Source organism: Centrocercus urophasianus, unplaced genomic scaffold (genome assembly GCF_019232065.1).
Source record: "Centrocercus urophasianus isolate 14NV4802_14NV808 unplaced genomic scaffold, USGS_Curo_1.0 seq_39, whole genome shotgun sequence".
Taxonomy (NCBI): Eukaryota; Metazoa; Chordata; class Aves; order Galliformes; family Phasianidae; genus Centrocercus; species Centrocercus urophasianus.
Genome location: NW_024884966.1, coordinates 4,575,799 through 4,600,391, shown reverse-complemented (window position 1 = coordinate 4,600,391; position 24,593 = coordinate 4,575,799). Strand labels below are relative to the sequence as shown.

At 41.8% G+C, this 24,593-nt stretch overlaps 1 protein-coding gene across 18 annotated transcripts in view; it reads left to right on the top strand.

Moving 5' to 3' along the window:
• Nucleotides 1-24,216, top strand: part of HMBOX1 (homeobox containing 1) — a 113,898-nt gene extending 89,682 nt beyond the window's left edge. For 6 of the 18 annotated variants that reach the window (XM_042832634.1, XM_042832635.1, XM_042832644.1 and 3 more), the window contains 5 exons: nt 15,006-15,088; nt 17,224-17,319; nt 19,016-19,110; nt 19,316-19,447; nt 22,734-24,216. In XM_042832634.1, coding sequence (XP_042688568.1) covers nt 15,006-15,088; nt 17,224-17,319; nt 19,016-19,110; nt 19,316-19,447; nt 22,734-22,871 — 544 coding nt within the window. In that variant the 3' untranslated portion in view covers nt 22,872-24,216. Of the gene's footprint in view, nt 1-15,005; nt 15,089-17,223; nt 17,320-19,015; nt 19,111-19,315; nt 19,448-20,094; nt 20,176-22,733 lie in introns of all 18 variants that reach the window. The other 12 variants (XM_042832648.1, XM_042832654.1, XM_042832647.1 and 9 more) reach the window with 12 other exon arrangements.
• The last annotated feature ends 377 nt before the right edge of the window (nt 24,217-24,593 follow it).

The window sequence follows — 24,593 nt, the reverse complement described above, 5'->3', positions numbered from 1 at the left end:
TCAGGGCAATCCCAAACACAAATAGAGAGTGAGTGGAGAAGGGATTGAGAGCAGCCCTGAGCAGGAACTGGGGGATGTGTGGAATGAGAAGCTCAGCAAGAGTCGACGCTGTGTGTCTGTGCTTCAGAAAGCCAACCATATCCTGGGCTGCATTCAGAGCAGTATGACCAGCAGGTCAGGGTGGTGATTGACTCCCTCTGCTCTGCCCTCGTGAGATCCAACATGGAGTACTGCTTCAGCCTGGGGCACTCAGCACAGGAAAGCCATGCATCTGTTGGAGTGGGTCCCAGGGAGGCCACAGGGTTGCTTGGAGGGCTGGAATACCTCTCCTATGGAGGCAGCCGAGAGCTGGCGTTCAGCTTGGAGAAAGTGCTGGGGAGACCTTCTAGCAGCCTTCCAGTACCTAAAAAAGGCCTACAGGAAAGATGGTGAAGTACTTACAAGGGCATGCACTGACTAGACAAGAGATAAAAGGATAGATTAGATATAAGGCGTAAGTTCACTTTGAGAGTGATGAGGCTCTGGCACAGGCTGCCCAGAGAAGATGTGGATGGTTTATTCCTGGCAGTGCTCAGAGCCTGGCTGGATGGGGCTTTGGGCAGTCTGTGTTGCTGGCAGATGCCTTGGCCCATAGCAGGGTTTGGTCTGGGTGGGCTTTAAGGCCTCTTTCAACCCAAACCATTGTAAGATTTTGTGATCCTAAGTTTATACAGAAAGAAGAATCAGATTTGTGTTGTTCCCTAATCCCAGCCTAACATCTGGTTTTGCTGATGACTTGTGTATTGATTGCAAGTATGTTTTCTTTGAGTAGTCCACAATGATGTATGTTTTTCCTGAATGATTACAACTAACTTAGAACCAGTTGGTGCACATGGGTAGTTTGAATATATTCCTTTCTGTGTGCATTACTCTGATTTTTGCAAAGATATCTAATGAACTTCAGTTGTGAGGGAGGGAGTGTTTAGGTATGTCTGAATTTCTCAGCAGTGATCTGCGTTGTTGGTATCTAAAATAAATCATTTACTTTCCAGAACATTGTTTAATGCAACTGTTAATGCCAGTCTTTTTAGATCACAACTTCTTTGAGCCAAAGCTTGCATTTTGTTCATGTGGAACCTGCACAGCGGGCTGTCTGCAGTCATGTTGAGATCTCTAGGTGCTGCTTACCTTGAAGTCCAGTGCTGTAGGTGATCTCTCTATGGCTTTCTTCTATACCAGCACTATGCTTACTGGAATTCTTGGCATTCTTCTTTCTATGATTGTTCTGTTTTAAATACAGAGGATCACATAGTAAGAAAAAGCTTATATTAACTACACCATTGTATTTTCCTCATTAATTTCAGTAGGCAGAGAAAGTCATGACATACTTGTTACAGAAGCTGTCTGAACTGGACCGTGGTATATTCAGCTTACATTTTATGTAGGTATTTTGTAATGACTACTCAGTGTAAGCTGTCAAAACAGCCTGATCCTATTGTAACCCATGTGAAGGTGATATATCTTTGGATGTGCTCAGATACAAGGATGTAACAGCTGTGCTCCATTGTCTCTGCCTGTACTGAAAGAGCTTCATAGAATCATAGAATGGCCTGGGTTGAAAAGGACCACATTGCTCAACCCCCTGCTATGTGCAGGGTCTCCAAGGCTGCCCAGAGCCACATCCAGCCTGGCCTTGAATGCCTGCAGGAATGGGGCATCCACAGCCTCCTTGGGCAACCTGTTCCAGTGCCTCACCACCTCTGGGGGAAAAACTTCCTCCTAAGATCCAACCTAAACCTCCCCCGTCTCAGTTTAAAACCATTCCCCCTTGTCCTATCAAATGAGACAGTGCTGGGGACTATGTTCAGCTCTTTGGCAGCAAACTTCTGGGGAGTTCAGCAGATAGTGCCCAGAGAGATGCTTGCTATTGCATTAACAAATAAAAGTGATCATAAAGCTGTGATCATCGCCTTTGGCTTTTTATTCAGCTTACTTAAATTCCTGAGAATGAACTAGGCAAACCCTGACCTGCTGAGGAGGGTCGTTCCAGGTCCAAGCTCACCTGACAGAGATAGCCATCACTGGGTGAGATTTACCTGACCTGTATGTAATCTTATCCATGGAGTAAACCCACTTAAGTGAATTGCAGAATTAACATCTTGAGCGCTCTGGAAAGAATGAGGAAGGAATTAGCACTCAGGTTGGCACTTTGTCACTTGTTATTTTGATGCAGCCAGCTTGCAGCACAGGGTGTGCATCTGAGCACTGTCCAGCTCAGCACACTGTTGGATGTGCACGTTTATTGTTTCAAGAAGTATGCAGTGTTTGTGATGACTCTCACTGCAGCAAGTCTCTGAATAAGGTCCAAACCTACCTCAGTGAAAGGAAATTCTGTGCAATCTAGTAACAGATGTGAGGTCTTTGTACAAGTAATAAACAGAGCAATTACAAGGAGAAATGAGGGAGCAAAATTCCTAAGTAAAACTCTTAAAATACGTTACATCATGTATTTATGGGATCTTGGTTAGCCTGTGGAGTGTTTTAAACAGACTAAAAAGAATGCTTTATCAGAAAACCATATGGGCTTTAACCACAAAATACTCTGCCACATCCTAGGTTCTTTTTTATCCTTTCATTTTTGTAGACCAGGATTGCACAATTGACCTTTTTTACTTGATTTTCCTTTGGAGCACACATAAGTTTTAATGTCTTGAATTCTGTGCTGTTTGTAAGGAACTTGGTGAACAAAATAGAAGGGGTGGAACTATTCCGAAGAGCTTTTTTGGTATAATTTCCTCATAAACAAAAAAGAATGAGAAAATAAGATACATAAGTACAAAACTCATTCAATTTGTTGTTTATTATGTACGTAAGCCAGCGCTCTTCCAGTTTCTGAATGCTCCTTGATATTCTTTAAATCCCAGGAGCGTTGGACTGGGGCTTCCTGTTTCATGCCCAGCTTCTTGTTTCAGTCAACCTTTATTATATCCTCTTAAGAAACTGATTAAATTCTCTATACTGCAGGCAGGGCACAAAAGCCTATTGGGAGACTTCTGTCCAGCAGGCTCTTATTGCTCCAGCAGGTAGAAATCTGTGTTCTGGGATTGTTTGTGACCAGCATGTACCTGTCTTTCCTCAAGCAGTATCGTTGTTTAACTGAGTAGATCCTGTCCTCCACCTCTTTTCTTCACTGTTGACCACCATCATGGTGGTAAACCATAACCTCATCTCAGCTTTGAGGTTTGTTCAGGCAAAACAGTCTGTTCCTCTTGCAAGATAAGCTTTCAATTTCTCTGTTACCCTGTGTGCTCTCTTAGCTGTTCAGTTTTAAATTCTAGGAAGACCAAGGCTGTACATCATTCAGGTGTGGTCTTGTTCAGCTATTTTAATAGTGTGGCTTAACAGCCAGTGATCTTTCTTTTCCAGCTGATGATACTTTTGTGTATAGAAGAAGCTGCTGTTGTTCCCAAAGTATATGACCTTGCATACTGCACTCGTGCATTTCTATTTCTTGCCCTTAGGTTTGTCTGTTACTTTTTATGATACCCCAGTTCCCTGCATTGGCATGACTTCTGACTTTCTCATCAGCAGATTTCATTACCTTGTTGGGACTTTGTGTTAAGATCATTAAGTGTTTTCATTCTTAAGATACTCCAAAGATTGTACGCAAGGTCATTGATGATCTCCTTCCAGGCCATTATTTTCAATCTTCAGCCCAATTCTTAGGGTAACTGTCTCATAATTGTACTAATGTGTCCTTTCTAAAATTATTAATATTTTCCTGTTTGTCACTGTATTGAATGGTTTACTGAAGTCCAAAAGTGCTAAGATTAATTTTCTTTGGCATAGAGAGAGAATCAAGAACTCTTCAATTGCTTTTAGAGTATTACTACCAGTAATGTTTTAGTCATACCTCCTAAGAGAAGAAGATGAGACTGTCCCCAAGGAGCATGGCTTTCCTGGACTGAAGCAGCAGTGTTATTTAAGAGGAAGCATATGGCAGAAATCACAGCTCGTGATATGGAGCACAAATATAGGAGTCAGAAGCTTCATTTCACTGCTTTGTAGGTTGGTGGTTTTTTGTTTTTTTTTTTTTTTTTGGCCTATCTCTTAAGCCTCCTAGCCTAAAATTCTTACATTGATATCTGATAATCAAATGAATTCTTTTTTTCTGCCTTATGTCTGTGTAATACTTAATGCAGAGGAGTTCTGGTCCAGATCTTAAAGGTACCAGCCATTAGGAAAAAAGTACATGTAATGAATCCAAAATCAGAAGCTTTGATCCTGAGCCTCTTGACTTAATGCACTGGATGCCTTGCAAGAATTGACCTTACCTAGTCTTCTGGATTCTGTAGGATCCTTTAATTAATTTAATCAATTCTTATTTCCTGAAAATGCAGTAGCAGGGATGGCTGTCTGTGCCCTCCTAAGCTAAGCTGAGTCAGGTCCAGTACTGGAAATTGTGAATAAAAACTTGTGGATCACTGGGGGAGGGTGAAGATAGTGATTTAATGGTGTGCAGGACGTTGTCAGCTCATCTTGAACTTTATCACAAGTGTCATGGCTGGCATTTTTCTCTCTTACAAGACAAAGGGAGACTTAAAAGCTTCATAGCCACAAGGACTATAAAATTCTGCAAAAGGTAACCTTTGGGAGATTTAATTAGTAAAAGCTTGGGGGACCTTGCTGCTTACGCTTGGCATTCTGTACATATATATGTACATATATACATTTATTTTTGTGACCCTGTGCTGAACTTTGCAGTCGAGCAGAATTTTGAGATAAGGAAGGACAATAGTTGTGGAAATACTTCAGGTGAGCAGCAAACTCAGATTCTAACTGAGTTAAGCATTTTATGAAAGAGGATAAAGCAAAGTTTGGGGTTGAGTAATGTGCAGTTCACTTAATATGCTTTTCTGCTTGTTTGTGTTGCCAAATAAAACCTTGGAATCCTCTGTTGTTTTGTGAATAGTGTCCCTAATAACCCCGATGTTGATTATGGTACATCTCTCTACAGAGTTGGGTTTACTGAGCAGCACTTACTGAAGAGCTGGGGATGATTTCTGCAGAGCCTCATCACTCCTTGGTGGTGTTACATCCGTGAGCTGGCTTAGCTTACTTTGCCAGAGCTGGCTCATGCAGAGGGTGCAGCTCCATAACTCTTCCCCTGTACAAAGTTCAAAACTGTAGATGAAACGTTTGCTTTGCAGATGTCTTCACAAAAGTCTTGTTTATCCTGGGGTTAAGTCCAAAGGATTAAACACACATGAATATCCTCGTAGTGTGTAGGTCTCCATTTACAGGCTGCAAGTAAATGAAGCAGAGCAAGGCTCATGCTATTTTTCATGCTTAGGTGTCTTGTTAGGAAGATCTTTGAAGGTACTATATGCTCATACCAACTGGCTGGTAAAATATTGCAGAATAATTCTCACTTTATCATGTCTTGATGCATTAGTGACTGCTTTTAAAAACAAATTTCCACTGGTTTTGCCATTTTTATTTTGTGAACAATTCAGCTATGTTAGATTTAGGAGTTCTGGGACACCATTAAGCTTAAGGATGGTTGTACAATTTCAGCCAGTGTGCTGTCAGTGTCTTCAAGATGCCTTAAGCAGAAGCTACCTATGTGTTTCAAACTGCTAAAAATTGGAAATCTTTCTACTCATAAGACAGCTGTTTTGTAATTTCAAATATATTCTTATCACCAAATCCAATTACAAGGAAGAGTAAATCGCTACCTCCGATGTCTTAACTATTCTTATTTTAATTGTTAATTATCTCAACAGTAGGGTGCTATAGATTAGGAGGCATAGATTATCTTCTGCATGTATGAGTCTTTAGGAGCTATTATCAATTAATTCTGTTTTTAAAGAATTTTTAGGATAATTTCAATAGCTTGATAGGATTGTATTGGTGCTTGAAACTGCTGTCAAAATATCAAGAAAATGACTTCTAAAAAATTAGGAGCTTCTTGATGTTATAGTAGCTTTGAAGGTCATACTGTCCTACACACTCCAATGCAAGGTGTATTTTTGATGTTTTAATCTCTACTGCAGAGTAGATTCCTACTAAGAAACATCAGTAAAATGATTCCTTGTCTTTAGCCACTGATTTGTACAAATAAGACAAAGAGCCATACCATGTGTTTGAGTTTTTTAACGTAAACTGCACAACCAGATCAGTACAGGTACACAAACAGATGTGAAATAACAGTCAGAATTTACATGTCTGGTGCTGCAAGTAGCCAAATCCTGTTGAGATCTTTCCTCCCGATTTGCACCTTCTATGAAAAGAAGCACAAGAATAAAACCTCTCCTACAGTCTGTGACTTAAACTCATCTCTTCTTAAAGGAAGCCTTGGGATTATCTTTTGCTTGGCTAGAAAGCCCAGTTGAGATGAAGGAGTGCTTAGACTCAAGTTCACTTGCATCCCAAGAGCAGTTGTTCTTGTCCTTGGCTGATCTCGAGCGCAGAAGTGGCTCAGCAGATGTTTCCTGTGGCATCTGAACTGCTGGGAACGTTCTGTGTTTCTTGAGGAAGGAGAAGTTAGTGACTTTAGTGCATTCTCCTCTCCACCAGAGAGGGTATTTATCTTGAGAAACAAAATCTTTGAGCTTTTTTTTTGCTGTCTGTACTGTGGGATTCGCCGTTTGGTTGACACACATGCCATTATTGTATGATCTGTAGAAGCAGCAGTAGATAAAATGGATAGTGTTGTCTGTTGATCCTCCTAAAATGGCTCTACTGATATTCTTGGCCAGTATTTACTGGGAAATGAACTAGTAATTACAATTTCCAATGAGATTATGCTTTGAATGTCACTTCTTTGACAGCCTGCTTCATGCCACGCAGAGATAAGATCTCAGGCACAGATGACAGACCAACTTCAGGAATATTTCCATTGATTTGACAGCCTGAATGATAGTTCTGTTAAAAGCCACAAAGACTGAAACAGTGACCTCTTGCCACTGGGTGATACTGTGTTGATAAATATACTAATGAGAGATAAAGCAGGTAACTATATTCGAGTGTTTTATGTAACCTGTCAGTGGGAAGCAGAGGTACTGTTTGAAGGGAAACTGGATAGGGAGCTGAAATTACAGGCAGTCTTATCGGAGGCAAAAGAGCAGCTTGCACTCTCGTGTATTTTGAGACATCAGGGTGTTTGGCAGCCAGCTCAGTCCCCGGTGGCGGGGAGATCTTCTATTCATCAACAGGGGTCAGGTGGGAGCTGTGGAAAATGGTCAGTTCTATTTTTTCCTGTACGTTCCTTGGCGAGTCCACAACCTTAGCACTCAGACTTTGCTCTTAGCATCTTAGCTTAAGAGGATATGTGTGAGCTGCCTCTGATGGAGCTGTTTCCAGCTGTATGTTTCTGCCATCTGCTCCCTGCATGCCTTGGCTGTGCAAACACTGCTCCTGGCATAGGTGGAAAGCCAGACCAGTCAGGCAGAAAGCGCTCCTGCAAAAAGGGAATGAAGGAGAGGGTTAAGACCCATCCCTTTCAGTCTTAAGAAGGACTGCAGCCTGAGTCTGGAGAAAATGGTCTTCAGTGGAAGAGCCAGAGCCCCAGCAGGAGTGCTAGGATGCATTGCTCTCAAGTTGCTTCCTGATTAATAGAAGTGGGAACCCAGAGATGCAAACACAAAGTTAAGTGAGGGAGAGAACATGCAGGCTGTCAGCTGTTTTTCAATAAATATCCATCTGTGTGTTCTTGCCTCCTGCTAATTGCAAGGTAAATTATCCTTCTTTCAGTAAGACTGCTCTCATATATACGTGCATACCTGAATTCCCTCACCTAAAGCATGGATAATTCTCCAGCAGCTGACCCACAGTTAATTGTTACCCTGCAACATATTTGAGCATTGCTTTAACCATTATGTCATGTGGGAAACTCAGCCCTTTCCCAGCGTTGGGCTCTTTAAGCAGTGCTAGATTTTATCTCCTTAAATCTAACATCCAGCCCTATGAAAACACCCCGAATGGGGCCATCCTGCTGCTCTGTGCCTTGGATTGTTTCAAACAGTTCCCTGGCAGAGGCAGAGCTGATACAGAGCAGCAGAACTTCCACTGCGGATTATCAGGAGCACTACTGAGGCATTGCTTAATGCATCTGATATCTAAGCCTGGATAACAAGAGCCGTACAGCTGAGAAAAAAGATTGGCAACTATTGCAGGAATTTGGATAGGGGCACCTTGGTAAAGAGAGGAGGAATTGCATTAACTTCCATTACAGAACCCAGGGCTGAGATAGATTCTCTCTCTGTCATTGTCCTAAGCACATTATCCCTGAAAGAAAGAAGGTTTCTCTGAATCTGCAATTTTTCTAGGCTTCAGTGTTATTGAAATGAAACTGCTTCAAGGATATCTACATTCTTTACCATCGTGTGGATTCTCATCTCATGTAAATTATTTGGCCACTTTTCATTTTAATCCTCCACTGTCATTTTCTACAAAAGAGATCATTTGGTTTCTTCATTGAAGGTATTCAGCTGACAGCTGCCCTTTGTCTAGAAAGCAGTGTGCCTTTACAGGATTTACTTGTGCCTGATATTTTTCTTTTTTTCTTTGAAGTTCATACTGCTGCTTATTTTTCATCTGTAGTTTTCGTGGACTTTTAGAATGGGAAGAGAAATTCAGACATCCTAAGTTCTTTCCCTGGGATAAACCTGGATATGCCTGACTGAGAAGAAACAGAACCATATAGAATTTTTTTTGGGGGGGAGAAACAGAGAAGAAAGTGCAATTTTAGGAAGTTGGACAAGTTCATAGGCAGCTTGAATTCATGAGGGAAGGAGGAGGTGTGTCACAAAAGTGGAAGAGAATAAGCCTGCAGGTGGAAGAAAATAAAGGTAGTTCTTTTCCAGCTCCCTTCTGCTTCCCACTTAGCTTTCTGGTCTTCATGGAAGTGTCTTGATTACCAGAAGAGCTGCCCAAAAACTTCTCAATTTTTTTTGTCTTTATTTCATAAACCATTGGATCAGGATGAATATCATTTCAGACTTTCAAGTGGGGATCAGCTTTGTTGTAGAAGCTTTCAGATATTTACATTGCTGGATTTTTAAAGAAAGCGTTTTCACAATAGTGGAAAAATATGTTTTGATTCAATAAGGTAGAGACACTTTCAGTTTATTCAATCTTAAAATGTGTGTAGGTATGCATTACTGTTTCAGTGGAAAATTCTTCTGAATCACAAAAATGAGTGGAACGCATCAAAGAAAACTGCTGTAAGAAGTGTTTCGTTCATTTCTGAGCTACCCTGCACATCAAGATTTCCCATTAGCACAGCACACTGTAGTCATGACATAAGTTTTGTTATTGATAATAATGTCACCTTTTTATTATTTGTGCCAACAAAAGCACTGAGTGACCTGCTAATAGCTTAGTATTTATCTCCCTACCAAGAAAGGGAGAACCAGTGGCTCTTGCGTTGTCTTGTCTTAATTAATCAGTGTCTGCTTCTTGTATCAAATTAAGGCTGAGCAGTTCAAATATATACCATTTATTGAATTTTATACCTTTTCTCATTTCTTCAATAAAGTTAGGTGTTGTGTAGCAAATTCGTGAGCTATAAAACATAAATCATAGAATCCTTGGATTTGGAAAGGATGTCTGAAGGCCATCTAGTCCAACTCCCCTGCAAAGAACAGGGACACCACAGCTAGATAAGAGTGCCCAGGGTCTGGTTCAGCCTTGCCTTGAAAGTCTCTAGGGACGGAGCATGAACCACATCTCTGGGCAGCCTGTTCCATTTCCTCATCATCCTCACTCTAAAAGACTTTTTGTTACTTCCAACCTAAACCATTTCTTTTTGTTCTATCAATGCAGACCCTGCTGAAGGGTCCGTCCCCTTCTTTTCTGTCTCTCCCCTTTAGGTACTGAAAGGCCACTCTCAGGTCTCCCCCCAGCTTTCTCTTCTGCAGGCTGCACAGCCCCAACTCTTCCAGCTCTCACCATCCCTTGAGTGCAGGGCTGCACTCAATCCTTTCATCCCCTAGCTTGTATTGGTAGTGAGGGTTGCCTTGACCCAGGTAGAAGACCTTGCATTTGCATTTGTTGATCCTCATGAGGTTCACCTGGCTCCACTGTTCAACCTGTCATGGCTGTGCTCTATCCTTACATCCCCCAGCTTGTACTGACAGTGGGAGTTGCCGTGACCCAGGTGCAGAACCTTACGCTTGGATTTATTGAACCTCATGGAGTTCACCTGGGCCCACTGCTCAGCTTGTCTAGGTCCTACTGGATGGCATCCCATCCCATTGACTGCACCCCACAGCATGGTGTCATCAGCAAACTTGCGGAGGATGCACTTGACCCCACTGTCATTGTCATTCACGAAGGTAATAAGGAGTATCAGCCCAGCACTGACCCCGGAGGGCACCACTCATCACTGATCTCCATCCAGACACGGAGCCATTGACCACCACTCTCTGGACTCTCTGTGATGTTACCTTTTTTCCACTCACCAAGGACTTTACCTGATTACCACGACTTGTCAAATATCATGGAAAGTGGTTTGGCAACTACATCAGCCAATTCCCTCAGGACTCTTTGATGCATCTCATTGGGACCCATAGACTTGTGGATGTTCAAGTTTCTCAGGTGATCACAAACCTGATCTTCACTTACAGTGGGAGGGACGTTGCTTCCCCAGTCCCCTCCTACCAAACCAAACATTTGAGGACTGTGCAGTGAGCAGTTATCTGAGAAAACCGAGTCAAAAAAGTTAACTACCTCAGCCTTCTCCTTGTCTGTTTTTACCAGCTAGCCTGTGTCACTCACTAGGGTGGGTACACCCTCCTGGACTTCCCTTTCCTGGTTGAGGTACCTGTAGAAGCCTTTCTTGTTCTTCTTGGCATCCCTTTACAAGTTCAGTTCAAGTTGGTCTGTGGCTCTCCTGACCCCATCCCTACACATCCTGGCTTTCTTATACTCTTCCCACAATACTTGTCCCTGTTTCCACTGCCTGTGTATTTTTTTTCTTGCTCTTCAATTTGACCAGCAGGTTCCAGTTCAGCCACACTGATCTCTTGCCTTCTTTTCCTGACTTGCTACACCTGGGGATGGAGAGCTCTTGCACACTGAGGAAAGGCTGGAGCACCTCCCCTCCAAAGACAGGCTGAGGGAGCTGGGCTTCTTCAGCCTGGAGAAACGAAGGCTGTGGGGTGACCTCATTGCAGCCTTTCAGTACCTAAAGGGAGCCTACAGACAGGAGGGGAGTCAACTCCTTGAAAGGGTAGATAACAGCAGGACAAGGGGAAATGGTTTTAAGAGGGAGGGAAGATTGAGGTTGGATGTCAGGGGGAAGTTCTTTACTATGAGAGTGGTGAGGTGCTGGAACAGCTGCTCAGAGAGGCTGTGGATGCCCCGTCCATCCCTGGAGGTGTTCAAGGCCAGGTTGGATGGGGCCCTGGGCAGCCTGGGCTGCTGTGAAATGTGGAGGTTGGTGGCCCTGTGTGTGGAGGGGGGTTGGAGCTTCGTGATCCTTGAGGTCCCTTCCAACCCAACCATTCTGTGATTCCGTAAAGCTTTCTTAAAGATCTGCCTGGTGTGCTCTGCATCCTTACCCACGAGGACAGTTTCCCAGGGTGTTTTGTTAACTAACTCCCTGAAGAGTTGGAAATTAGCTTTCCTAAAATTTAGCATCCTGATTTTACTTTTTGCCTTTCTCATATCCCTCTGGAACATGAACTCAACCGTAGCATGGTCACTACAGCCCAGACATCCTCCTGTCCTGCTGTCACCAGTCAGTTCCTTTGCATTGGTGAGCAACAGGTACAGTACTGCATCCCACTTAGTGGGCCTTTAATTACTTGGCTCAGCAAGTTGTGCTCAATGCATGTCAGGAGCATGGTTGACATGCTGGGTTGACTACAATTTGCTACTTTTCCAGCAGATGTCTGGGTGGTTGAAGTCCCCTGGCAGGATGAGCACTTGCAGTCGTGATGCCTCCTGTAGTTAGAGGTAGAAGGCCTCATCAACAGGCTCTGCTTCATTGGGTGGCCTTAGTAGGCACCGATCGAAAGGCTCCCTTTGCTGCTGTGGTCTCTTGCTGTTGCCCATAGGCTTTTGACTTGCTCACGATTGTTCTTTAGGGGCACCTCTTCACATTCTGTTTCTCTCCTGATGTAGATAGCAACACCCCCTCCCCTTCTTCCTGATCTGTCCCTTCTGAACATCTTGTAGCTGTCAATAGCCACACTCCAGTCATGGGAATCACCCCGCCAGGTTTCAGTGGTGGCAGCTATATTGTTGTTTTTCTAGAAGCATAGTAGCTTTCAGCTCTTCCTGTTTGTTTCCAAAGCTGTGTACATTGATGCAGCAGCTGGGCAGCTGGTCTTTTCACCTACTTAAAGGATAACTCTTAGTTTCTGTAAGTATTTCTCTCGATTTTCCTTGTTGCTGTCTCCTATTGCCCCAGCAGTCACTGCCTCATCATCATAGGATTTTGTATGTGCTGCAGTGTTGCCAGCACCTCTCAAGGCAGCAGGTCCTTCAAGGCCCTTGCTAGCACCCTGTCCCTCTAGCTAGCCATCACACGCTATATCATGGGAAGGCTCAGTAACCCGTTCATCCCTTTTCAGACCTTAAAGCCCTCCCAGTCAGCACTGCTAGCTTTTCCCCAAGCACCCTTCTCCCCCTCTGAGAAAGGTGAATTCCATCTGGTGCTCACAAACCTGGCCATTTGATTGTCAAAAAAAACCCCAAAGTTCTGGTGGTGGCACTGGCCACGAGGCCAGGTATTTAAAGATAAGATCCTTTGATTTGTTTAGCTAGATCCATGGTGGTGATAATACTAGAGCTTCACCTGCTTTGACTACAACATCACATAGATTCATCAGTTTTTCAAATTCCATGATATTTCTTCCATGGAGTTTGTTCTTGAGTTCTGACAAGCATCTAGAAACAAAGGAAATAATGTTCAGTGAAGGGAGTCTATGAAATAGCTGTTCAGAGTAGTAAAATTTGCTGAGTTAATTTTTGTATGCATAACGATGATTTGGTTTCCTGACTAGGACTTCAGTGCACATGATATAGTCACGTAAATAATAGTCTTGACTTTTCTTTATCAGGTAGCACTTGAAAGAGGAAATAGTTCTTGGCTCTGAACAGAGATCTTTGTTTTGTAGGTGGGTTTGGTGAGACATAGTCCTGAGTCAGTTGGGCTAACTACTAGAAAAACCATTTTCCACTCTGTTTTCCAACTTTCCCTTCTCTAGAAATGTTTTGTGCAGCACACCACACCTTTGAAGAGGAATTTACATAGGTATACATCACTTTAAAGGATACAGTGACAGAAGGGATGATATATCTGCAAGATAAAAGAATATACTTCTAAAAATGCCATGCAGAGTCTTTGGTCCAGGGTGCTGACAGTGCCAGAGCTGGAAATGCGCTGTGCACAATGCTTGCAGTAAAGTAAGGGTAACCAGTTGTCCTCTTCTTCAGATCTAATGGCAAAATCTCACCTGTTTTTTGGTGGGGGTTCAGGTCAGTTTCAGGAACTGCTCCGTAGAGGTGACTCTGAAAGTTCTGGGGAAGAAGCAGATGTTCATATATAAATGATTACCTCCAATGTCCAAATCAGCGTTATAGACAGTCTGCCCTTCTTTTAGTGAGGATGGAGTTGTTTCTGTGTCTTTCTTTGCTTCCTAAGCTACCAAATCAAGTGGCAGTACATTAATAGTGCAACTAGCTGCGCTGCTGTAATTTAGTTTAGTCAATGAACAGCAGCGTAGAAATAGGACTGCATTTGTGTAGCTGTGACTGCAAATAGGACTGAGAACAATGGGATGTAGTAATAGCACATGGAATTCAAACTGAATGTCCAAAATTTGTATTTGCAGTGGATTGATTTAAGCTGGGAGTGAAAGAGTGAGATCTGTGTTAGCACCACTTATTCAAAAAAGATTGGGAGGAAAAATTGCTGTATGGAACAGAATGCATGTTTCCATTGAGAGCAACTGTGCTGGGGCCAATCCACCAAAGCAGAAAAACAACCATGGAAAATAATAAGTGCCTTCGAAGGCCTAGCTCTCCCACTAGTAAATGATCTACAATTAAAGGAAAATGTATTCTTTTCAAATTTAGAGCAGCTGTCCAACATCTGAACCTGCTGCTGATCAAAGCTGATCAAAGAATTCTTAAGATTCTACATTATGGACAATCTACAGAAAAACATAGTAGTCCCTGCTTATGGCTTGCTTATCAGAGTCCATTGAAGTAAACAGGACTCCTTTTGTTGTTTTTAATGCAGATCTGATAAGATCTCTAGAATGTAAATCAGTTCATTAAAATTTTTAAAGCGCTTAAACGGAGTAAAAGAAAAAAACAGTTTAACTTTTATAGGATGTTTACTGCATATAAAGCACAATAAAATTATAATTATTTAGGAAAATATTGTTAAAATGTGCTGTACTCAGAGTATCTTGTCTTGGGCTAGATTTAAACTTTTAATTGTGATTTAAAAAAAAAAAGCAGTCTGACTCTAGACATCTTACTCTTTGATTGTGCCAATAATGCAGCCAATCTAAACCCAGAGTGTTTGTGTGCAATATATGTATGTGTGTATATACTGACCCAACGACCAAAATGAATACTGAGCACCTCTTGTAGGACACTGCCTCAGGGGCATGCAGGGGAAGAAGGTGACTGGTAATTAAAGAAGCAGAGTCATGGCCTACGATGTCTTATAAGAATGTGTTTCACTTGACAGCAATGACTCTGATATTCATAAGGTTGCCTGTTTTGCTGCATCTCCTGCTGTGATATTCTGAATGCCAAGGTGACGCTGCAAATGCTGAGATAATATTCTCAGTTATCTGAAGCTTTTGGGAACTTTTCAAAGAGTTAGTGTGTATATGAGTGCATGCTGTTATTACCTTATGCATATGCAGGTTGACAGAAAATGCACTGTGTCTGTATCCTTTCTGTAGGAGTGTGCATAAGCAGGCAGCTGACACCTTCCAGTGAGGCTGTGTTAGAATGTTTCTGAAAAAAACTTTCTTATTCTCCCCTTCTTGCAGTTACTTCAATGAGAATCAATATCCTGACGAGGCAAAGAGAGAAGAAATTGCCAACGCCTGTAATGCAGTTATACAAAAGCCAGGTGAGGAGCTGATCGCGATGTCCTTTCCAAAGGCAATTACAATTAGATTTCAGCATCTCCTGCTAAATTCAGTAAATGTAATTTTATGGCTATTACTAATAATTCAGCCCTCTCAACTAGCAGTAGGTTTCTTCTCAAGCCTTCTTTGCCCTGCCTTCTTCAGAGCTGCCAATAATGGGATGAACATGAAAGTCAATGCAGTTTTCAAACCAAAATACCTGTATCTGAAACTTAATTTTTCACCAGTTGAGGTATGAAATACAAGGTGTGTATTTCATTTATACAGCTTTGTAAATGGCATTGCTAAGAAAATAAACATTCTCTGAAAGGCTTTCATTCTTTAAGGTCGGGTCACTTATTTCAAAGTACTTCTGTAAGCACTTAGGAGCAATCGGCAATTTCATTACACTCCATGAAAAGGGATTTTACTTGGTTCTGTTTCACAGATGGCAAATCTTAGGTTTACAAACTGAAGCTTGATGGAGATCAAGTTGAAAAATGAAACCACAGCTTTCCCACCTTCCAGGATTTTTTTGGAACTTCTAGACAGGAGTCTTGCATTAGAATCTGAGTGGGAGAACTTGTATTTGAATCAGCAAGTTGCGTTTCCCCTTTTCACAGAGAAATTATGCTTGATAGAGGAGCATGAATGCTCTGTTTAGTATTAGTAAGCCCAGATTAGTGGACACACGTGCTGTTGCCTTGGTTTATGAGCCAGACATTTTCAGAATTTGTACTGTGGGCATTTATATTTTATCTAACCAGAATAAAAATTAATGCAGAAGAAAACAAGTGCATGATTTCTGAACAGAATAGCACAGAAACGTAGACTAAGTTTGAAAGTGACCATTTGATCAAGCAGAAGCATCTTAGAGTAAGGTGTGCAGGGGCCTTTGCCTTTTTCATTCTTGAATAGCTCCAAAACCAGAGGTGTTCCCACCTCCCTGGGCCCTTTGCAGTGGTGATTGCTCTCCTGCATTGTTCTAAATGCTAGTCAGAATTTCCCTTGTTTCAGCTTTCGTGTTGCCTCTTGCCTGTTCACGGTGGAAGCAAAAGGATCCAGGGAGTAGAGAGCTGAAGAGGTTAGGATTTTAGGGCTGGCAATGCCACTGGATTGTTCAGCAGCTTTGGACAAGGCACTGTGTCTGAGGATTAGTAACATACTGTGAATGGTACTGGTACAGAGCATTAGGAAGCAGTATCTATTTCCAGAATTTTATTTCGTTCACTCATTCCATTTCTCTTATTTAAGTTTGCAGATGCTGATTGCTGTAATTATGCAAGTGTATGAAATGCTGAATAAATAAACTTTGAGAAAGTAAGAAGCACACAGTGAGGTCTCATCCCTGTGCAGGCTGCAGGGAACTGAATGTGCAGCTATATCAGCCACCTCAGATAGTCTTATAGCTAGCTTGAGAGGTTTCCATCATCCCTCTGCAATGCTGATTCCCCTGTCTTCCCTTTTTAGGCCAGTCATCAGGCGAAGGAGTTCTTTGCTGTAGCTGGGTGGTTGTTATTAGGATTATTTATTTTACTGATTGTGTAACATTCCAGTGGTCTGGTTTCCAACATCCCCTGCCCCATCTCCCAGAAGATAAAAAGTGTCCTGGCAGAATGGAGAGGCTCTGATGAGTGCTGTGGGAGTACGATAGCAGCTGCTGGTGGAGAAGAAGGAAAGCAGATAGAAGAGAGACAAAATTCCTTCATTCATTTTGCTGCAACCAAAGAAAACATGTCATTGAACTGCACCCTTGGGGCACATAGTAAGAGAGCTGGCCCAAGGGTATGGGATTTATGGCAGGGCTGTGGATTGAGTTTGAGTTTTTTGAATCTCAGTTTTGTGCTTGAACTAGAAAAGGAGCCCTCTATTCTCCCATGGCTTGGGATTTGGTTGATTGAAGCTGCAAAGAAATTTGTGTATTTCAGATTTTAAAAACAGAAGAAAGGCTACTTTGTTTTTTGAGAGATATTTGGCATTTGTTACCATAGCATCTGAGCACAGAGCTCTGATTCGCATAAAATGCGCTTCATTCTCAGTTCTAACAACTTTCCAGTGCTGTTTTTATTTCAGGAGTTCACCACTTGTACAAGGGTAGTCTGCCTATCTTTTTTTTTCCCCTCCATTATTGTTATAGGAAAAAAATTATCAGATCTGGAGCGAGTTACCTCCCTTAAAGTGTACAACTGGTTTGCCAACAGAAGAAAGGAAATCAAGAGACGAGCCAATATCGGTAATGTATCAGAGAGCCTGCTTTCAAGGTTCAGTACATTGACTTGCTCAGGAGAGATAAAAATTACACAAGATTGCCTTACTGAAAACACGTGAGGTTCTGATAATAGAAATGTGGGGCAATTTTTAAAGAAGAAGAAACGCTTTTCCGGATTTTTTTCTCAAATACAGGTAGGAATTTAGTTTATGAAATTCCATCGTCGATGCAGGAAAAATGAGACAGTCACAAAGTTTTATTGGAAGATCAGTTTTTAAAACCCAAACAAGAATTTAGTTTGTGGAGAGAGAATCACATTCCCTGTACTCAGGCTCACCTGGGCATTCCAGATACAATCTGAAATAAAACCTGAAAACGTCTGCATTGAAAACAAGGGAAATTGAGACTATTGCAAGTTCAGAACCTTAGTGTACCATTTAAATGAGAAGTGGTTGTAGTGAGGAGCTTTTATATGGTTGTAAGTTTCCTTGTGTCCGTGTTCCACTGAAATGCACTTGTTTTTTCTGCCAAAACCCAGGGCTGTCTCTCTTACTGCCATCCCTCAGACCCCACAGGGATCTAAGAGGCCAGATGAGTTGTTTTACCTCTCAGATTCAGCCACAGGGACCAAAGGTTGCACAAGACAACTTCTTATTCACGTTACACCTGTGCTCCCTACTGCTTTCCATGGGGTTGTACAGCATTGAGTGGCTGGAAGAAAGTAATATTTTTCCTTGATGATCAGAATGAAGCAGAAGCTAGCCCTGCAGGCCTTTTGTGCTTGAATGCCTCATCATAAGGAAATAAGAAGTGATGCTGAACTGACAAGAAATACACCTTCTCATATGGATAAATGCAAGGCATTCTGATGAGAATAAACTCACATTAGCAGCCAGGACCCAACAAACTTCTGCCATTTGGGCAAAGTTTTATGCACAAGTCTAAGTACTGTGCAGAACTGAGTTTGCAACATATAGGCAAAATAAGGCCCGTATCTGCATGTTAACTGTTATTTTTGCAAATGTTGGAAGTGCCATCCTGCTGCTTTTTGTCGTATTTGTGAAGATGAAAAAGTTCTTTCTACAAGATGTAGCATGTTATTGAGATTTGATCTACGTTTACTGTTCAAAAATGAAACCTGTCTGTCTAAGTGGGGGGGAACAAACAAAAAGGGGAACAAAGGGGGAACAAAGTTAGTCCAAGGCGGGTGGTGTTACAGCTTTATCTGTACTGTTATGTTATGTGTGGGGAGGAGGGTTGGAAGGCGATTGAAAAGATCTAAAGGGAGCTTTAGATGCATGGATCCTACTGGAAGATGAAGATGTATTGTTTTTAAATCCCTTAAGTGCTTTTAAAAATTTCTCCATCTATTTTCAGACACTCCCCGCCCCCCTCAAGTCCTGCCAGTCCAAACTATGTGGGAAGATCTACAGGGAATGCTTTTGCCACTCCAGTGCATTAGAAATTAAGCTAATTTCTAATAGGACTGGCTGGAAAACAAGGATTCTTACTCGCAAACAAGTCTGTTAGTTGACAGGGAAGGATTTCAGGCAAACCAGTATCTGTTCATGTGCTACCTTCCCAAATACTGGAGAGTGAAGAGGAAGAGTCTGAGAACTAACTCTGTTCTTCCAGTTATTTTAACTTCTTGAAAAATTAGCTAACTTTTAATTACTCTAATGCATCAGATAAATTAGGGATCCATTTGCTTTTTTCGAAGAAGCAGCAATCCTGGAGAGCCATGGAATAGATGTACAGAGTCCGGGAGGTCATTCCAACAGCGACGACGTTGATGGCAATGACTACTCAGAGCAGGTGAGCATCATGGCTGAGCCACGTGTGCCCAGATGAGAGAGTTCAGTGACACGTGCAGAGGCCCTCTGCCTCGCAAGTCAGATGTGTCTTGTTCTTGTTTTGCTTTGATGTAATTGTAAAGGGGAAAGTGGAAGAGCACAGCTCCCCTGTTTGAACATGTTGAGCAACGAGCATTCACCCACATGGATTTATTGTCATACAACAGGACACTTGGCAAGTACGCAATGGGGAGGAGGAGGGAAGATGTTCAGAGGGAGGCAGAGAAGCAGAGAAGGTAGAAGAAGACAGGAGGATCTGCTCCAAACAAGCAAGTTACACCATTCACGCCACACGCAATGTATGAAAAATGTTAGGAGAGTGTTACCCAGTGCACCGTGCATAACTTGAGCTTTCCTTAGCCCTGGCACCGTGCTAGTAATCCGCCCTCAAGGAAGGATGTACAGGTCTTTAACAATTGCTCTGATGTATCAGGCACCAACTTATTTCCCTGCAAAACTAGGCATGTGTGTCCCTCTCTCACCTTTTGTTTCTTTATGCAAGAAATGTGTCTCTGTGATTGCCTGTGGTACAGCTGTTGTGAGTTGCTTATCTGGCACCCAGATGAGTACAGCAGTAAGCCCCTGCCCAGAACACTTCATCATAATCCCTTTTGTCAGCCCTGCTCAGCAAGATGCTGAGCTCCCTCCTGTGAGGTGCTGAGCTCCCTCTGCGTGTCCCTGGGAGCACTTTTCAGGGTGGCTCAGGATCACTCCCTAAGATGCTGACAGACAAAGGGAGAAGGGGGGGGGGGGGGGAATGTGATTAACTAAAGCTTGACATTTATTTGGCCCTGTACCTGCTTCTTATTGTTCTGCAACGGTGTGCCACTATTTGGGTTGTTTACATATTATCTTTTTTTCTTTTTGCATTTTAACTCTTGCCTATTCTCTATTTTTCTTGATTATTTTTAACCCTTGACAGCAACTTCTTTTTTAAATTCTCCAGCAAAAGAATACCCCTTCCCGCACTCTGAGCCCTCACCTACCCTAAAGTTGGTGACCCTTCCTTCACACACCTTCCTGACAGGTATTGCATTCGCTTCCCAATTTTCCCTCAGGTGTCAGTGTTGGCCAAAACTCATCAGGGATGTGTGTGCTTGGCACCAGGGGACTTGTAGAACAGTTCATTTGTTTGGTTCTGGCTTTGATATTAGCTCTGTTCTGTGCTACGCCCAACATCTGGGGTTGGCAGATCATTTTTAATTGACTCATTTGGGAGAAATAGTTATGTCTCCCTCTCTAAAGGAGTGCTTCAGCAATGGAAAGCGCTGGAATGAGTCCCTAGCAGGCTTGGCTGTGGCCCAGTGTGACAGATCTCTGGCAGAGGGGTTCCCAGTCACTCTGCTTCTGATGGACATTAAGGCCCTTTTTATAGGTCATCACCAATAGATTTGGTGGAACCAACCTTGCTAGTTTTAAATAATGAGGATCAGCTCTGTGACAGTTCTAAAATATTTTGAAGCTCCTGTCAAGTGCGGTTAATTCCTGTTCAGTCAGATACAGAAACTGAATACAAGAGTTATCTAGACTCTCAAACTATATTTTTCTGGTGCGTTACCCAAAATGCTTTAAAAAGATGAATAAACTGGATAGAAAATGTAAAGATTTTTGTTCAGAGTCCTTAAAATCTGCATTTCTCAATAATCTGGCTGGGCTTGTCTATGAAGTGTAATTAGGCATCGGTGTTGAGGCAGAATAAATGGCAAGTTCTCCTGATGACCATTTGATATCCCTTAGCAGTTAAAACCATAAATTCTGCTTTCCACAATGACACTTAATCTTCAAAGTTCATCCAAATACAGGTGACTAAGAGAGCAAAACTCAGGACTCTGCTTTGCATTTCTCACTTAATAAACACTACTGAGGTGACATCACAATATTTGCTATTTGTTGTAAATGAGCACATTCCTTCATATAACTAGGATTTTACCAAATCTTGCCTATTCTGTCTCCCTCAGCATTTGTCACCCTCATCTTAATTTGAAAGTGCTTAAATATACATACTAACATTAAAATTTTGCATGTTCATCACTTAGTGGCTGTTGAAGACTGATCATTGTTATTTCTTTTCTGTAAACCTAATGGCAAAATTGTCATGTGGTCACTATTAGTGCCTCATTTTAAAGAGAGGAGAACACTGTGATTCTGCCCAGCATCTCAGCACAATTTGTTTGACAGTTGAGATTAGATTGGATATTGTTGTTTCTCATTCCTGTTATTTTAAACCAAGCCCTGTTTCTGGTGTAGACTAAGAAGCATGCACACTTCACTATAAAATTATGTCAAGCATTTGATGTGACATTGTATGGCCATTATGTGCCTAAGAAGGTAACCCTTTTTTTTCTTGATTTTATAAGTATCACTGCAGGCCTGCAGCATTAATTTCCCTGTATTAGGTTTGCTTGCCAAGCATCACAGCAATCAGCACAGTGGTCGTCCTACAGCTGAGAGACCTTGCTCTTTAGAAAATAAGCATGAACAAATATGTAGCACTTAGTTCAGCAGACTGGAGAACTCAGCAGAGGTTCACCTAGATATTGGAATTACGGTAGTTCCAGTCCCACCAAATCATTGCACTGTTTTTCTGAGCAGGCTGGAAGCTTTTCAGCACCTTTTTCCCAATACCTTTGTGAATTCAGTTTCTTCGTAGGACAGCGGCTCAGAGCAGAGATCTGGGTGAAGTCAATACCACTGTTTCAGGAAAAGTATTCTTAAAGAATAGGGTAATTATAGAGTGATTTTATTATATTAGCGTCCAGCTTCTGGAAATCACTAGTCTTGAGAGACTTCCTGAGCCAGGCGGTGTATCCACTTTCTTTTTAATAGTTACAGTAGACTAATTTTCCATGCACTTGTCTAACCCCTCTTTTTAAAGGCATATTTACTTTTGTCTAATCTAAAAATCAGTGAATCCTACAACTGAACAGTGATAAGAGAAGAGCTGCTTCCTGTTTTTGCTTTGGAACGTATTATCTCATCGTTTCAGTGAGCACCCTTGCTTATTAGATCATCAGAAGTAGCGAACAGTTGTTCTCTATTTACTGATTATTTGCAATAAGCATTTACCATATCAACCATCAGCCATTTCTTTTCCAAGCTGAGGAATCTGAGCCTCTTTAGTCCCTCCCTGTAGAGAAGCCAGCCCCTGACTCTTTCTCCTGATTGCCACTCTCACTACTTTTCCTACTTCTGTTATGTCCTCTTTGAACGGGATGAGCAGAACTGGTTACGGTATTCAAAATGTAAGCACAGCATGAATTTGTGCAGTGGATAATGATCCCTACCTTAGTTTGGTTTCCTGACATATGCTGTATATTGCTTTTATCTTTATGATTTCCTGTTTTCCTCAGAATATTCCCTCTGCTTAAATTTTTCTCTTGAAAATCGGGTACACCACTCCTTACCCCTCTTACCTTTGTCTGCACATTGAGGGAAATCAGCTGTGTAAACTCCTTTCATGTTGTACCCCTGTGACAAGTGTGCAATTTGCTGCCCCTAGGCCATTATTTTATACGCTGTTTTTGTTAGCTGGTTTTCTGCTTGTGTAATAACCACACTTCTCTCTTCTCCTTTCCTCCTGTGCAGGATGACAGCACTAGCCATAGTGACCATCAAGACCCCATTTCATTAGCTGTGGAAATGGCAGCGGTAAACCACACCATCTTGGCACTGGCCCGGCAAGGAGCCAACGAGATCAAGACAGAGGCTCTAGACGACGACTGATAGAAAGAAGGGGGAGGGTCGAAGCAAGAAGTAACTTAGTTTTAGACGTAGCACCTTAGCAGACTTTCCTCGGTCCTTAATATGTGTTCTTACAGTATAACTTTGCAGTTTCTTGTACGTCAGTTAGCTGTTAGGGTCTTGTTCTGTGAAGATGGCATGGTGCCCTCAGCCTTTGCGTATACTCTCTCAGTATTAATTCCCCATAAATAATCAATCAACCAACCAACCTCCCTCTCCCAGCCCCAGTGGCTAGAAAAATCTTGCTGCTCTATCTTAGCATTCAAAGTGCTTCCAGGTATTTTAGACAGTCCTCAATTACAAGTCTTAGGCTACACTTAAAATCTTGGATACCTTTAGAGATTGTGTAAAAATAGTCTGTATGCTTTTCCTTCTCTGAGACTGAAAGGATGCAAGCTGAGGTAGTGGCACAGGGTCGATGGACACCAGACTGGGAGTATCAACAGAGAGTAAAAAGAACACTAGAAACCCCACTTCAGCTGATTCAGATTTCCAGCTGCAATAAGCTGTGCCTCACTGGTCATACAGTGACTTGATATACTTTTGGGTGCTGTGCTAAGAATGTCCATTGGAAACACATTCACATATTTCAGTTGATGTTCCCATATTCAACACAGACATCCTCTACTCACAAGCTGTGTGGCTTAGTGGATAAGTACTGCCTTCTGCCTCTGGGACCATGATTGAAGCCCAGCCTGGGATCATATGAAAAATGAGCTGAATGTCTAATGGACAACAGTCCACCTCTCAAAACCACTATTCATTATTTGGCATGGCTTGTAGTGCCTGCTCAGAAGAGGTCTAGACTCTATTGATCTGTCACTAACAATTTCACTTTTTATTCTTCCTTTTCTGTCCCCACCCTGTTCCCCTCTCCACTTTGCCACTTTCAAAAGCAATGTTTTCCAAGAAGGTTTTAAGGTCATGAAACGGGTGAGTGATTTTTTTTACACGTCTGTGTAACTAATGCCTACGTCTAGCCCGAAAGGTTATTCAAGAAGTTTGACATCTGACCTTTGCTAGTTAACCATCATAGCATAAATATTCTCCTAAATAAGAGCTTTTGCCTTTGCTTAAAGGCAAGAGGATCTCTTACCAGAGAAATGGGGTGTGAATGTTTTGTGTTCTCTTTACTCTGTCCTTGTTAAGATGTGAGAAAGCTATACTGCTACGAGCAATTTAATTAATAATTGGAAGCCATACTGATAATGGATGTGGTAATATTTGTAAAGCAAACCTACTTTAAGTAGCAGAATCTAATGGAATTGTTTTCCTTGATCATATGTAGCACTTTTGTTACTTTTTTCTTAAAGATATTTATATTTGATAAGTCTTTTTTTTATCATTTGAGAATTCAAAATGCCAAACAGCAAACTCGCATTACAGAGTCACCCTGCGATCGCCTTGTCATCTACTATCTAAATGATGAACTGTGTGTGCATCTAAGAAAATTGCATCTGCTGGCATTGTGTGGAAGCGATCTCCTGGCATCCTGATAAAATGATGTGTTGCTGCCGGTAAGAGGAAACATCTCAATGGAAACAGCACGGGAAGTGTTAGAGACAGGCAGGACTGTGTTACATTTAAAAAAAACTAAAAAACAAAACAAAACAAAAAAAAACCTAAAAAAAAAACCCACAAAAAAACAAAAATTATATTAAAAAAAAAAAACTATGTAAATTTTTGTATATAGATATATATAAA